Source organism: Pagrus pagrus (genome assembly GCF_965226575.1).
Source record: "Pagrus pagrus genome assembly, chromosome: 16".
In the NCBI taxonomy this organism is placed as follows: domain Eukaryota; kingdom Metazoa; phylum Chordata; class Actinopteri; order Spariformes; family Sparidae; genus Pagrus; species Pagrus pagrus.
Window position 1 is genome coordinate 12,132,963 of NC_140200.1, and position 14,093 is coordinate 12,147,055.

General features: G+C 40.8%; 1 protein-coding gene across 8 annotated transcripts in view; it reads right to left on the minus strand.

Annotated features, from left to right (window-relative positions):
• The window catches only part of utrn (utrophin), a 193,823-nt gene that overhangs the window by 17,782 nt on the left and 161,948 nt on the right, over window positions 1-14,093 (minus strand). For 6 of the 8 annotated variants that reach the window (XM_084377235.1, XM_084377239.1, XM_084377234.1 and 3 more), the window contains 4 exons: window positions 11,559-11,695; window positions 5,033-5,071; window positions 4,461-4,526; window positions 2,118-2,183 (listed from right to left, as the gene is read on the minus strand). In XM_084377235.1, coding sequence (XP_084233361.1) covers window positions 2,118-2,183; window positions 4,461-4,526; window positions 5,033-5,071; window positions 11,559-11,695 — 308 coding nt within the window. The remainder of the gene's footprint in view (window positions 1-2,117; window positions 2,184-4,460; window positions 4,527-5,032; window positions 5,072-11,558; window positions 11,696-14,093) is intronic. The other 2 variants (XM_084377236.1, XM_084377238.1) reach the window with 2 other exon arrangements.

The window sequence follows — 14,093 nt, forward strand, 5'->3', positions numbered from 1 at the left end:
TTTGCAGCAGAGGCGAATGCAAATCTTCCCGTAATGACACTGATGTTACAGTGAGTGAAAGCACAAGAACTATGATTATGTTCTAAATGTGCCCTAGTGAGTGTTTTTCCCTCTGCTGTTAAACCCATTAGCCTTCATCAAACCATCATCTTCCTCACCTCATTAGCGCTCTACACACTTCTGTGTACGAGTGTCAGTGTTGGTTCCGAGCTGGCAAAGATAATGGCTTCCTCTCTTAAATAATAAGCCCAAGTACAAAGCACAAAAGAGTAAGGAGGAGTGGGCATTATGTGTTTGTCCTGTATTACGAAAGCTCCAAGAGGAAAATAAATTCACCTCTGTTTCCACCCTCTCCTGCTCACCAACACTTTTGTCTTTCAATCCTTTTTTCCTCCTATTGATCAGCTGAAAAGCAGAGAGAGCTTTTGGGACTCTTCAATCGACCTCCTTATGTTTCTAAAACCACTATTCTTCACGGCAAGTTCGGATGAAGGTGAAGTGTGGGAGCAATGGTCCGCATCATGTGCGCACATCAGCAGGGGGATGCTACCCACAACAGAATGAATCTTGATGCTTCACTTCATCTTCACTCAAGATTCTCAGAGGTTTTAACCGTCTTCCCATGTGCCGCTACTCTGTTATGCTGTAATACTTGTTTTTCTTTCCTTTCTGTGCCAGAAAGGGAATCTGTTTGCTACCAGGTGCACACTTTTCTGCACTTTTGAGAACACACTTTTTTGGCTTTGTGCTACTTGGAATTGCAAAAAAAAAAATCTGCACCCTTCTCATGCACAAATTCATTTCACACACGCATACACACACATTACTAATTACCAAATCTAGGATGAGGATCTGTGATGTGGGAAATCTTGAGATCTACAAGTGTTTTATCAAAACAGGCAATCGGAACAAAAAGTAATTCCCTCCAAAGTGTAAAAGTGTGCCTGTGTGTGCGTGTTTCTGTTTGAACACACATGTTAGTTTGTTGAGGAGCTCAGAGGGCGTTGGATCCTCAAGAGCTCATTCCCCCGATTAGGATCTCAGCTGGGAAACAGGACAAATACGGCCTTCAACTCAAATGGTCTGTAGAAGACATACACACTTATTCACAAGCACACAGACACACATACACAAACTTTATCAGAAAACCCAGCGCTCGTGCTCTCCATCAGCCCCCCCCACCTTCTTTTTGTGATTTCTTCTTTTTCAAGTTTGCCATGTTCTCATCTCCTCTGATCAAAGATAACTGGGTCATTATCAGAGATCCTGAAACCAATCACTCTCACTTCTCATTGTTGGCACTCTAATCCATTACAGTCCTGTCCTTCCCGCTGCATTCAGCCACATCCCATTGTCTTTCCCCCTCACTCAATGCTTTCTTCTGCTCTCTCGAAAACCTTTCTCAATTCTCACACAGTCTCTCTTGATCACTGCTCAGGAATGTGGAAAGCCACCTTGTTATTTCTTCAGCTGGTTTTGATGCACTGAAAACAGGAAAGGCACATTTTTGTGCTAGCCGGAAAGGTAAACACACACAGGAAGATGTTTCGGAGTAATAAATGAAATCAAATATCAACAAACATTACCAAAACTCTTTTTGTTCTTATTTGGAGCACATAGTTGTTTGTATGAGTACGAGCAGCTATGTTTACAGAGACATTACTTCTTCATTTTGACTGAAATCATTCCAATTGAAGATTGTGGGTCAACGGTTCACATTGAATGGGATTAATAGGGTCTGGTGTCCTTCCTGTCCTGAAGATGGTTATCTACCGTCTATTCAGTTCAGTATTGTCCTTAGAAGCCGCCATTTTTGGTAAGTGGAGAAACGCATGTACTAACGTGCTACTTTACATCAAGATGGTGGGCATGCAGACAAAGAAAGCATCCATTAAATAACCAGCTTATTATTGTTTACATGAGACAATTTTTATTTTGATCGGTTTGGGCCTCTTTATTCTGAATGAGGTGTTTATATGGAGTATTTTTATTCTGTTAGGGCTTTTAAACCAATTATAAATGAAATACTAGGCTGTACAAAGCTTGTGTTTAAAAGAAATGTGTCGTCATGTTGAAGGATACCAGAAACATGTTTGAAAGGACGAGTGGGCACTTACATGCTCCCTGTGGCTGAGCTGCTGTCTGTGGGCAGAGAACCGTTGGAGCGCTCCATCTGGGCCAACCTGAGAAAGAAACGCTCATCAGTGACTCAAGCCTTAATTACCGGTTAAAACACAGGTGTCAACAAATGATGATCTCAATGCAACGGTAGCACACCAATTAAAATTAAAAAATTGTAGTCATTCTCGAAGCAGGTTAAATGACAAATGACCTACAGCAGAGACGGGTGATTGAGTGTGCAGGTACGTGGCTGAGGGGAAAACGTTTCAAACTTTCCTGGCCATATATTCAAACAAAGCAGCCATGCTAATGAGGCAAGTTGCCCAGATCAAAGCCTGTATTTACTGAGGTTGTCCTGTAGATTAGGAACACGATCCACGCACTCATCGTTAGGGTGAAATTGAACTATGACAGAATATGCAAAGAGAGAGACTTCAAATTAATTTCTGCTCGTGAAATCTCATCATCGTGTGCATTTTTCCATGCAAATCCATAAGCTCCACTGTAATCTACAATGTCAGCGTCTATATTTCGGTTAAAATTGTAATTCACAGGGCTCATGTCTGTGTCATTGCTGATAAAACAATGCAGCCAGAAACGCTGAGCGAAGGTTAATGGTGTGTGACCGGTGGAAGGCTACGGGCCAGACAGCGCAGCGCTGCATCAGAGGAGCCTTTGTGATTAAAGCTGTGAGAGGAAGGACACCCTGGGTGCTGTTTTGACACAAGTCCACTTTAGAGACGATAAGCTTCGGACTGATTAGAGATTCGTTCAAGGGGTAAGATGGGATTTGTGCAAGTGTGGGATCTTAATAATCAGACTTATCGTAAAAATCAAACATGACAGGTTTTCAATCTCAGTGCAGCAGCAACATTAGCTCGGCGATGTTGGTAATGATTAAGTGCAGATCACACGCTGTGTCCACGGGTGTGCTGATGTACGCAGCAGGATCATTTAAAGTGGGCGGCTGAAAACAGCTATCGGCTCGGTCTGTTGCAGCTCTGATCTCAGCAGCAAATCCATAATGTCACCAGCCGAAGAGGTGGGTGGCTGCATGTTTTCATGAGTTCACTCACTGAGCATATTTTGACAGTCGTCTGCAGTTTAATGTGCAGATTACACAAAGCTCAAAAGTGTATTTTATGATTGTTGACATTTGTACCTTCCCTGACACCAAACAGTAAAAAAAATGCAACGGTCTAATAAAACATAATGACACTTCTTAGGTTACAACAGCAGATTTCCACTGAGCTCAAGGTTTATCATACATGATATTTAATATGTAGAGATGCAGTGTTTCCACGACGCATATAAAGTTCAGGCTGACATTAATGATTCCACATTCAAAGTTAAGTTTTAATGGAGAATTCATTTGTACAGATTCTTGGCCATGACAGAAATACAGATATCGTTGATTGTGTTTATACGTTGCTTTGCTATCTGAGGTGAAACTGCAGAATCACAGTTTTGCCTCTCTCGTTTGTCTATAATTGCACGGTGAAACAGGTTCCAGGATCACCCTTTCAGAACACAAATGACAGCGTGTTTTGTTCACAGTTAGTGGTAAACATGCTATTTTTTCCCCCCCCTTTCTGTCTTTGTAATGTTGCGGCTCAATAGAGCAAGTTCACATTCCCAAAATAAGTAGCAGGATTCTTTGATAGATATTGACAGAACGTGCTTTGTTTGATTCGGAGACCTGTTTTAAAGTGCAATGAGAATAAACAGCTAAAGAAGAAAAAGGCTTTTTTCCCCCACAACAAATGTCTCCTCTTGTAGAAGCACAGGAGCGACTAATGAAGACGGTCAATATAATTTGGATTTATGTGACTGCTTGGAAGCTTTAGTGTACAGTCTGAGGTAGTTCAATAACTCTTTAAATGTTCCCTAAAACAAGCGCATCTAATAAGAGTTTTTGGTTTTCATTTGATTTTACTGCAAATCACATTTAAAAGCCATTTTGAACCCTTTTCCAAAGCATAATATAGTGTTCTCTGTCACTTCTAGGCTGCAAGTGGTTTCCATTCATTTCGTTATGCTCTTAAAATCATTTTATAAAGATTTGATTTGGTTGAGCATCATGATCATGTCTGCATTTACTCTGTCCATCAAAAGAAAGTTCATTGCTGCATTGTAATGCACTCTTCGTACAGACTGAAGGAGAGTGCTCCTGGGAAAAATTAGCCAAAACTTGCAAAAACACTGAAAAGTGGATTTCTCATTCTACAATGATGTTTTCTTGAAACATGCATCATTTAAACAAAGTTAACAGTTCTTCAAATGTGTGTTTTTGTGGCGTCGGAGGGAATGAAATGATGACTGGAGGATGTAGCGCGTACCTGCTGGCATATTGCTCTATCCTGGAGTGGGTGTCATCATGAGAGAGCTGAGGTGACTGGGACAGCCTGGAAATGAATGGGGTAATGGAGATGAATGAGATTCAGCATGCTCACACAACCTCATTAACACAAAGAGATTCAATGGCTCATGCACACACTCGCTCACACACGCACATACACACACAACCTAATGGCCCTTTCACAACATCACCTAGAAAACAAATCTGATGATCCTAGAAAGAGAAATAGGAGAGCAGGATGATCTACGGAGCGGTTGGATGGTGTTTGACAGCCGCTGCTGGGATGAGCAACTGAATGCTAGTTGGATGCTTTAGAGAGGAGGAGAAGGTGACGGTGAGGAGACAGTGGGTGAGTTTTTTTTGGGTGCATGTTCAGCCAGTGGATCAGGCAGACGTGCAGGCAGGCAGGCAACATGCAGTGTGGTCATGGCTTAATTGGAGTAAGGACTACGGGGGGGAGGTGAGTGAGGAGTGAAGGGAGTTAAGGGAGGTGTCGTTAAAAGGCATTCCAGCTCTGGAGACGAGGTGTTGCTTGGTGGCGTTGATACTCACTCATACTGCTCCGGACACATGCTGATGAGGGTGACGGGACTGTAAGAGAATCGAGGGGAGGAAGGGAGGGAAGGTACCACAAAACATTTCAGGGTCAAAAACACAGCAGGTGGAGGAAGAAGGAAAGACATGTAATATATACACCACGCATGATTGTGATTATCCTGCTTCAAAATAGACTTGTGACAAAGGAAACGGGTAGGTTGACAGTCAGTTGGGAGCGTGTCAAGATGGGCAAGTGGACCTGTCAGCACAATGTAATGCACACAGGTTGAGAGAGTGAAAGACAGACAAGAAAAGGGTTGATCATGTCACAAATATATTTGATTTAATTAGTTTTTAAATCCTCCTACATACAGAGATAATGCTCCAACTCATTCCATTTTTCCGTTTATTTCCAGCAGGATTTACTGAATTAGCACGCCAGCATCAACATACATAGAACATCATTTCTAGTTAATCTGCTTTTGAGCACATTATGTTATTAAAAGATAAATTGTGGCGTATGAGAGGCCCATAAATTAAGCTCTTTCAAACCAGGATGCTAGAGGTAGGAGTCTTGAAGTCCTCTGGTTTCTAGTTGGTGATAATCGCAGCTATTCTTGGAGACGCAGAGCTTAAATTGTTTTTTGTAAACAAAATAGACACCCTCTTATCACAAAAAAACAAAGAAATGTGTTGTTTTCATGAAAAAGGCTGGATAGAAATTGGCAAGATAACTGGCTGAAGTTGACATTCTTTAGCCTCGCGCTTTTGTTCACACATTAAATGAGGGATATTCAGAGGGAGACGAGCTGCGTGGTGGTTATTCTTCTCACAGCGGGGCGGCCGGTGAAGTCACACTTTTGTAGCTGCGAGGAGAATTCGAAATGTAGCAGAGGATTCAGACGGTAAAAAAAGGGAGACAGTGAGATAAAAAGAGATCAGGGTTGTCAGGCCAGACTGAGCTAATGATTCATAGGTGTGGTGAGGCATCTTACGCGCCCTCGATGACCTCTTGAAAACCTCGTTTGTAGTGAAGACAGAAACACAATTTGCTGTAACAAAGTGGGAGTGTGAGAGAAGAGGTTGGAAATGAAGTGTCCGAACAAAAAGAGTGAAGGAAAGGTGACCAAAGGTACGACAGGGAGGGCAGAAATCATCAGCCGAGACCTTGGGGAGCATTTGGGGTCTGATAAATGTGGCTGCTGTATCGGGTGTGCTTGGATGGAAGGCTTGTTGTGCTGTCCTGAGTCCTGTTCATGTTTCACTTCCACTGACAGGCTGAGCTGAGCTGCAGTCAAAATGTGTGAGCACGGCCAATCTGAAACTAAAAACGGTATTTATAAAAGATACTGTACCAATCTATTATGAATATCTAAATGTTTTATACAATAAAAAAAAATCCTTTTAGTGAGAATGTGGCCTATTCCACTGAATCTGAGAGCAAGTTCAAAATACTGGAGTCAAACTCAGTTAGACAGAAAATTCCAGTCATACCATCAGTATAAAGATGGTGACATTTTAACAAAAAGTGTAAAAGATGAGAGTCAAGGCCTTGCCAGTAGGGTGAACGTCAAGCCCGGGGTAGACAAATGGTATTGAAGCTTGTTTGAGCAATAAAATTCCACTCACAAGCTGTGAGACCCACGTAGAAGGGTGTTTGATTTTTTGAAAGCAACATTATGTAACTTTGTTACCAACAGCTTCAAAATCCATTTGATGGTACAGTGATTTGTAATAGGATGAATGGTGTCTCTGTCACAGCCCCCCCATCCCCTGTTTCTGCACTATATAACTTCAGTGAGAGGCTGGGATCACAGCGTTACATACATGTTTACTTCAAGATACAAGTTTTCAACACATAACATTGTTATGACGTCATGAGATTTGTTTGTAGTTGGCACCTACATTATGCCTGACAAATTGTTATTAGACTAGGATTTGAATTTATGACATTGGTGTTGTCAATTGCGAGGGGCTCCAAACTGCACAAAATACCAATTTCTACATAATGCTGCTTAGTAAAGCTACAAATACTCCTTTGAGTACCATTCTCATCTCAATCCATTTGATGAGATCATCACAATGAGAAGCAAAATCATCGGACCGGAACAAGAACAACTTAACAGCATTTACAGCAGATGGTCTAAAATAAGAGGACTACAAATAGGCTGCGGTACGACACACAGTATACAACCAATACAGCCACCTGACCTACAGATACAGGTCACTCCCATGTTAAGCTTCGTGCCTGATTCCATCAGACTCATTAAAGCCTGAACTAGCTACTTATTCATGGACATTTTTCAGGCACACATAACCTTCTGGTCGACATTTGAAATGTTTTAAAGCTGCACTCATATATGATGTCTGAATATGTGTTGTGATGATGCACAAATAAAGCTCCCAATTGAGAAAAAAAAATGAAGAGCCTCCCAAACAAGCTAATGTCTTTTATCATCTCCTAATGTATCCGTAAAAATCATTTGGCGAGTTTGTTTGTTTTTTCTTGTTGAATGCCCTAAAAGGTTCCTAAAAATCAATTTAGTCCATCATGCTGTGATAGTCACACTGTCACATTCATCAATGCTTCTCTTTGCTCTCCCTGTCCTTCGTTTTCTCTGTCAGGGGTAAGAGACCATCTGCACATGCTGACACCTCTACCTGTCCGTCAGGAAGACAGCTAGAGGACTGGAAAGGGATGCGTGTGCATGTGAGCAGAGGATTATAAAGATCCAGAGAGGTTTTCATCTTTTACATGGATATTTAAGTAACAGCATATATACTCTGGAGATATGTGCTGTGAATAAGTTCAGGAAGACGATTCGGAAGCTGAAAATCATGCAAAATGTGATCAACCTGACACTTAAGATGAGTGTTAACTAACCAATTTCCTTCATACAGCGCAGTGCATACCTCGTCTCATTAATTAGAAGAACGCTGCTGCTGTGTAATCACTGTGTTTTTATTGCTTCACTGTTCAGTGATTGCGGGGAGCAAAACAATCATGTAGCATGCAATTTCCCTGACACCTACAAGAGTTTTATTAAACTTAAACTAATTTATTTGGGTTTTCTAATACACATAAAGTTATTTCACTGTTAGAAAACATTGAAATGCTTTATACACCATTTATTCAGCAATTGCTCATTGTAAAGTTTCAAGTACTGTTTTGTTTTTAACACTTTGCAAATGGTTAAAAAGGTGCAGTATGTAAGAATTGGCCACTTGACTAATTCAATCTTAAAGCAAATATGGGCCATCATATCATCAATGTAACAGTTTACTGCTGCTAACTGTACTGTACTGTAGCTGCCATTAGCTAGTTAGCTCAGTTAGCCGTGCAGTTAGGGATACAGACTGTGAGCTATGGGACCAGGGCAGTGTTGGTGTTTATACCACTAGCACAGGAGCTTTGGACCAGGACAGACTAGGTCAAGCTGGTTAGCATGCTAAATTCACTAGATATCTCTGCAACACAACATTCTGCTGATAATTTGATGAGTTTTTGAAGATTTCAACTGACACATTGGCTCTTTAATGAATACTGTGTGGTTCAACTGTAAGCATTGCAAAGTTGCAAATGTTTACAACCTTTGCTTAATAAATGATTTAAAAAGCATGTCACTGTTTGTTAACAGCGATACAACTATAAACTAAAGTTTAATTGATTATAATCTAACATTTATCAGTGATGGTTATTCGAAAAACTACTTTGCCAACAAGGTAGTGTTGTTAAACAATTTTGTTGAGGCTGGATGCTGAAAGAAGAAAAATAAACAATTTTAGCCATTATGTTTCAAACCCACGTTGAAACCCATTAACCTCTCTTTAAGGCTGAATGCAGCGGAGACTAGTGTATTCTCTCTGGTTCAAGTTACGCGGGGTGAACAGCGAAAAAAACAACACTGAGTGGGAAACCATTAGAATGGCTCTCCTTTCACATTATCAAATATAGCTGTGACGAATCAAAAATCCTATCTGCCGTGAAATGAAGCAAAGATACAAGTGGGAGGTGAGAGTAGGTGGTGTTTTGCTCTCTCAAGGTAGAGAAGAAACAGAGTGGGTGGAATTAAAACAGAGGAACGATGATACAAAAGTGGAAAGGAGAGAGACAGCGAGTGAGTGCATTAGGGAGGGCAATTATACAGCAGACAATCTAATTTTCCCTTCTGCTACTATACTACTTTAAAAATTACAACTTCTTAGAAGTTCGCTTTGTGAAGACGACCAATGGAGCCTGACGAGGCATGAAAATGGTTTGGGGGGAGGGATTTTTTTACAACGGAGTTAGTAGGAAGGTTTTTTTTTCTTCAATTAACTGATACTGTATGTAAGAAAATAAAATATGTGTTACAAACATAGCAGCACATGTTATGATGTTTACCTAATCTGCATAATTCCTCTTTGTAAGCAGATGTCAGGACCTCGTTCCAATTACAGAAAAATCCATTTCAATTTAGGTCACAGTGTTCATTTTAGTGACGCCGAGGTTGCAAAAGCCACTAGACATGTGACAATACAGGTCTAAAATGAATGTGGAATGATGAGCTTATCTTGAGCTTGTGTTTGAGCCAGATGTTACAGACAGCCCAGAAGCGAAAAAATTGCACATTCAGGCTTATTTCTGCAGAAAAAGCCTTTTGCGGTGTACTCCAGCCTGTGGCAACATGTGGATAGGTACAGCTCACAGGAGAGACCTAATGCTGTAAAAGAGACGGGAAAATGATGACCATGAAAGACTTTTAAAGTCTCCATTCCCTGCTGCCATATATTGAAAAGATCTCTGCGTTTCACCACAATTCCTCTGCTTTTAAGGACATTTATCAGGCAGGCATCTCTGCACGAGTCATTTTTCAGAGAGGAAGGGAAGTGAGAGTGGAGCGAGGCGGGCGGTGAGGAGGAGGAGGAAGGGCAAGGATGGGAGGGATGAAAGAGGGAGTGCAATCCATCTGATGGGTGACTGTGTGCAACTGGATGTCGGGGAGAATCCATCGCAAGTGAACAGGTGAGTCACTGTGAGCTCACGCATGAACGTCTTTGAGAGTTTCTGCTGCTTACAAGATGCAAAACTTCAGAGTTCAAAAGTAAGGGAGTGTGAGCAGGAGATGTCAGAAAGTAACATTAAGAATAACCGAAAATTATAAAAAATACTAAGTGGCAGCCGAAAGGAGACAATAGATAGACTTATAAAATGTAGAAAAAACAAACAAAAATAAGTAAAAAGAGCTATACAGTCTCAAAGCACAAGGGGCAAGTGGACTGATATTCGGAAAAGGACCGACGCCTGGATCGCCTGCATAATGCGGGCCAAGTTAAACTGCTCTCCAGGGGGATTTATGGTTGGCAGGAGCAGGTACATAAATCAGACGCAGTCGCTGGGGGGCAGGTGCTGCAGACTGAAGATCTACAGTGCAGCAACGGCACCTGGTAAAGACCGGACCGACAGGTAAATAAACACATAAACTGAGTGGGAAATTAACACTCCCCACATACACAGGCAGGTATGTGTGTGAGTGAGTGTGAGGCAGGAGACTTTTCATACTTCCTCATATAACCTCGGGCCTGAGGATATTTACGACAGAGTGAGAGATTTGACAGTAAGATACATTTAAAGCGGCACTCCATCAATTTTACATGTCAAACTCGGTCATCGGGAGCACTACTCAGCCTGTGAAAGCTGTTTTATAAAAAAATGAAATAATAAAAATAAAAGACCTGACTTCAACGAGCAGGAAGGTTCAAATGAAAAACAAGTGTTTTGGAGCTAGAGTCAGGATGTCTCCATTCTTGATTGAATCTGCGTCTTGCAATGTTATGGACGTGCAATTCTAAATAACGGAGACACCACTTTAAAACACAGTCTAAGCATTTTCTCATAAGCATTTCCACTTTTAAAGAAGTGATATAAGAGATAAGTGTTAAGTTATCTTTCGTTATATGCCTAAAATATGTTTAACTTGTTAATATTTGTAAAAAAAAATTCTAGCAAAATCCTTACAGTCAGTCTTGTAAAACTTGTTGACCTAAGGGGAGTGTACATACATTCCTCCAATTAAATGTTTCTCGGGGTGATAAGCTGACCCAGCTAGTAGAGCAATAGAAGAAAAGAGGGTGATTATGCTCTAATTTATTAATTTTGATGATTTTAATTTGATGCTAAATATTCACCTTCACTCACATGTACTGTACATCACATTACTGAAGCTAAGGACGCTCAAACTTCCCTTCTACTCTGACATTGAGACAGCTGAGAGACACTGATGCATAATAAGCGTAAAACTTATTCTGTTTTTTGTTTAGACATCAATCTGTAAATTAAGAGTTTATAAAGCTGCTAAAACAGAGCATTTCAGACAGAGGATGACAGTATGAGAAAACTACTGTGTTTTTCTGAACATTAAAGCCTGTTAACTTGTTCTAATAGTAACCCAAAATGAAATCATGAACCTGAAACTGAGCATAATATGTCTCCTTTAAGATATCTCAGCTAATTAGACATGAGCATTGGCCTTTTTCATAAAAACACTCAGGTGTTACTTACGTTTCCATGTTGTCGCCCTCTAGAACGGTCTGGACAGGTAGGTAACCTAGCCGAGGATGTTTAGCAAAGTACTTCTTCGATCGGAATTTGTTCTTCAGCACTTTGGTGAAATCACGCATGTCCTCGCCTGATGTCGTCTGCAAGAGACAGAAAGAGTTTCTGTTATGTCATTTATTGCTCTCTCTCTGTGTCTGTGTGTGTGTGTGTGTGTGTGTGTGTGTGTGTGTGCGTGTAAATTTCTGCATTCCCACTGTCTCCTGTGCACCCATAAGCAGTGTATGCATTTGTGCGGAAGAGAATGTGTTTTGTTAATTAGATACTTAGAGAAGGTGTTCCTCCTGCAGAAGCGGTTTCTGCCTCTCAAGCAAACAACAAATTACCACAACAGCCTGACCAGAGGGGGAGAAAATCCCTTCGCAGAGGATTCAGACAACCACCACCGAACACACAAACACAAGCACACACACAGAAAAATATACTACTCCCACAGTTGACAGATATGCGTAAATGAACAGACTCTATTGAGTTCACTTGGCTTATTGACTAATCCACGCAATTTAAGACGTTAGCTTGAGCAAACCAACAGCAATTACAGAACAATTAAACTGAAGCTGGAGGAGAAATTGTATACGTTCACGTCTGTGTGTGTTTATGAATGCTCTTTCCTGTGTGAATTAATGAACCTGTTTTTTATTCTTTTTAAGATTATATCTTAATTAGATAGCGACAATACAGATATAGACAGGAAACAATAAAGCCTTAATTAGATAGTGACAATGTGGAAAGTAAGCAATGAAAGATGGAGCGATAAAAAGGGGTTTACACATGTAGTAAGTGTCTTAGCTGCAATCGAATTGTTGAAGTTGTCGGCTGTGCATCATAGCCACAGGGCCACTGGGACGGCCCCTGATGTACTGTGACAACAAAACGACACTAGACGCTTCAACCACACCCCAACCCAAACAACATCCACACTTAGGAAAGGGAAAAACATTGAAATTACAGTAATCAATACAGCGCAACGCCAAAATCTGGCACCCAGCAGAGTGATGAAAGCGCCACTCCTATATAAATGAAAACTAATAAAAAAAAGCAATATTGTGGCCATAAAATAAACAATAAGACAGCTATGAAAGAACATATTCTATTGAATGACCGCACAGAGTCTCACAAAAGCCGATATCAATCTATAACTCTGCAAAATCTGGTTTTTGTAGCATCATTATTCAATATAGACTTGATATTTCCAAAGGTATAAAACTGTAACACAATTTGGTTTGAGCATGGGGACACAGGTGAATACAAATATGTATGGTGTTGATGTTTTTGAAGGAAAAAAATAAATAAAAACGAGAAAAAAATGACTTCAAAGATGTCTAATAAAGTTGAGTTCAACTGGAGGCTTTAAAATGACAAAATAAGCTGATTCAGAGGAGTTTTTAGTCTGATTTCCCTCTGGCATGAAGAGCAGATTTGGGTCTTGGTACATCTAACAGCTTTGAACTGCTAGATTTGAGTGATTTCCTACCAGTCTACAGTACCTTTTGGATCAATAAAGCTCTGTGAAGTTGGAAATGTTTATAAACAGCAGGTGATGCCAGAGCTTTTCAAGGCTTTTCTTACTTTTGTTCAACAGCCATTCCACTATCGATCTCTCTGTATTGTCTCGACTTAAGGTCATTGTTTGAGTTGTTGCACCAGTCTAAGGTGTTTGGCACTGTGTAGCAAGTGGCCCTCAATAATCCGCTTGTATTTGGCTCCATTCACTGCTCCTTTTATCGTCGCATGTCTTCCAGTTGTTTGTGCTGAAAAGCCTGCGGACTGCTGTCACAGCTGTTCTTCACAGCCCTGGTGGCGATAAGTTGCGACTGCGTTCTGGCAGACACAGAGCTCAACATTATGGCCAATAAGTTCAAGTGTCCATTTAATCAGTTCATACAATCTTTCGTCTTCTGCTGTCAGTCTAAGACAAGACATTTTGCGGCTTCAAGGCTGCTGTCACGAGTCTCTCTTTTCTGCCACAGATTTCTGTCGCACTGATTATTGTTCCTCCTAGTGAGGCTCCTAGCGAGGCATTCATGGTTTTAACAGCAATGGGAGAATAGAGGAGTCTGATTAAGTCCTTTTGAAGGCTCTTATAGACACTAAAGAATGCAGATGTATACAAATCATTACTGTATTATTACTTAGAAGAATCTCAAAATACATACTTTCATTTCACGGTAATCCACTTTGATTATAAGATGTGCTGTAACACTATGTGGACAAAGTAAAGAGAAACGTTGTAAACCCTCCTGAGTGAGGTCACTGTTTATTTCTCCCTTTCCAACAGTTGTTGATCAGTAAACTCTCAAGTGATTAACGTACCCTATAGCTGCGTAAGCGCAAGTATATGTTGCTGCAGCAAAGCTGAAAATAAGAAAGTGTCTCTCCAAAGTCAGGGCGGGCAGCTGCTGGGCATCTTAACTCAGGGAAGAATGATCACTAGTCCCTAAAGCTGCTCCTCCAAAGTCAATATCTATCCCATTTGCAAAA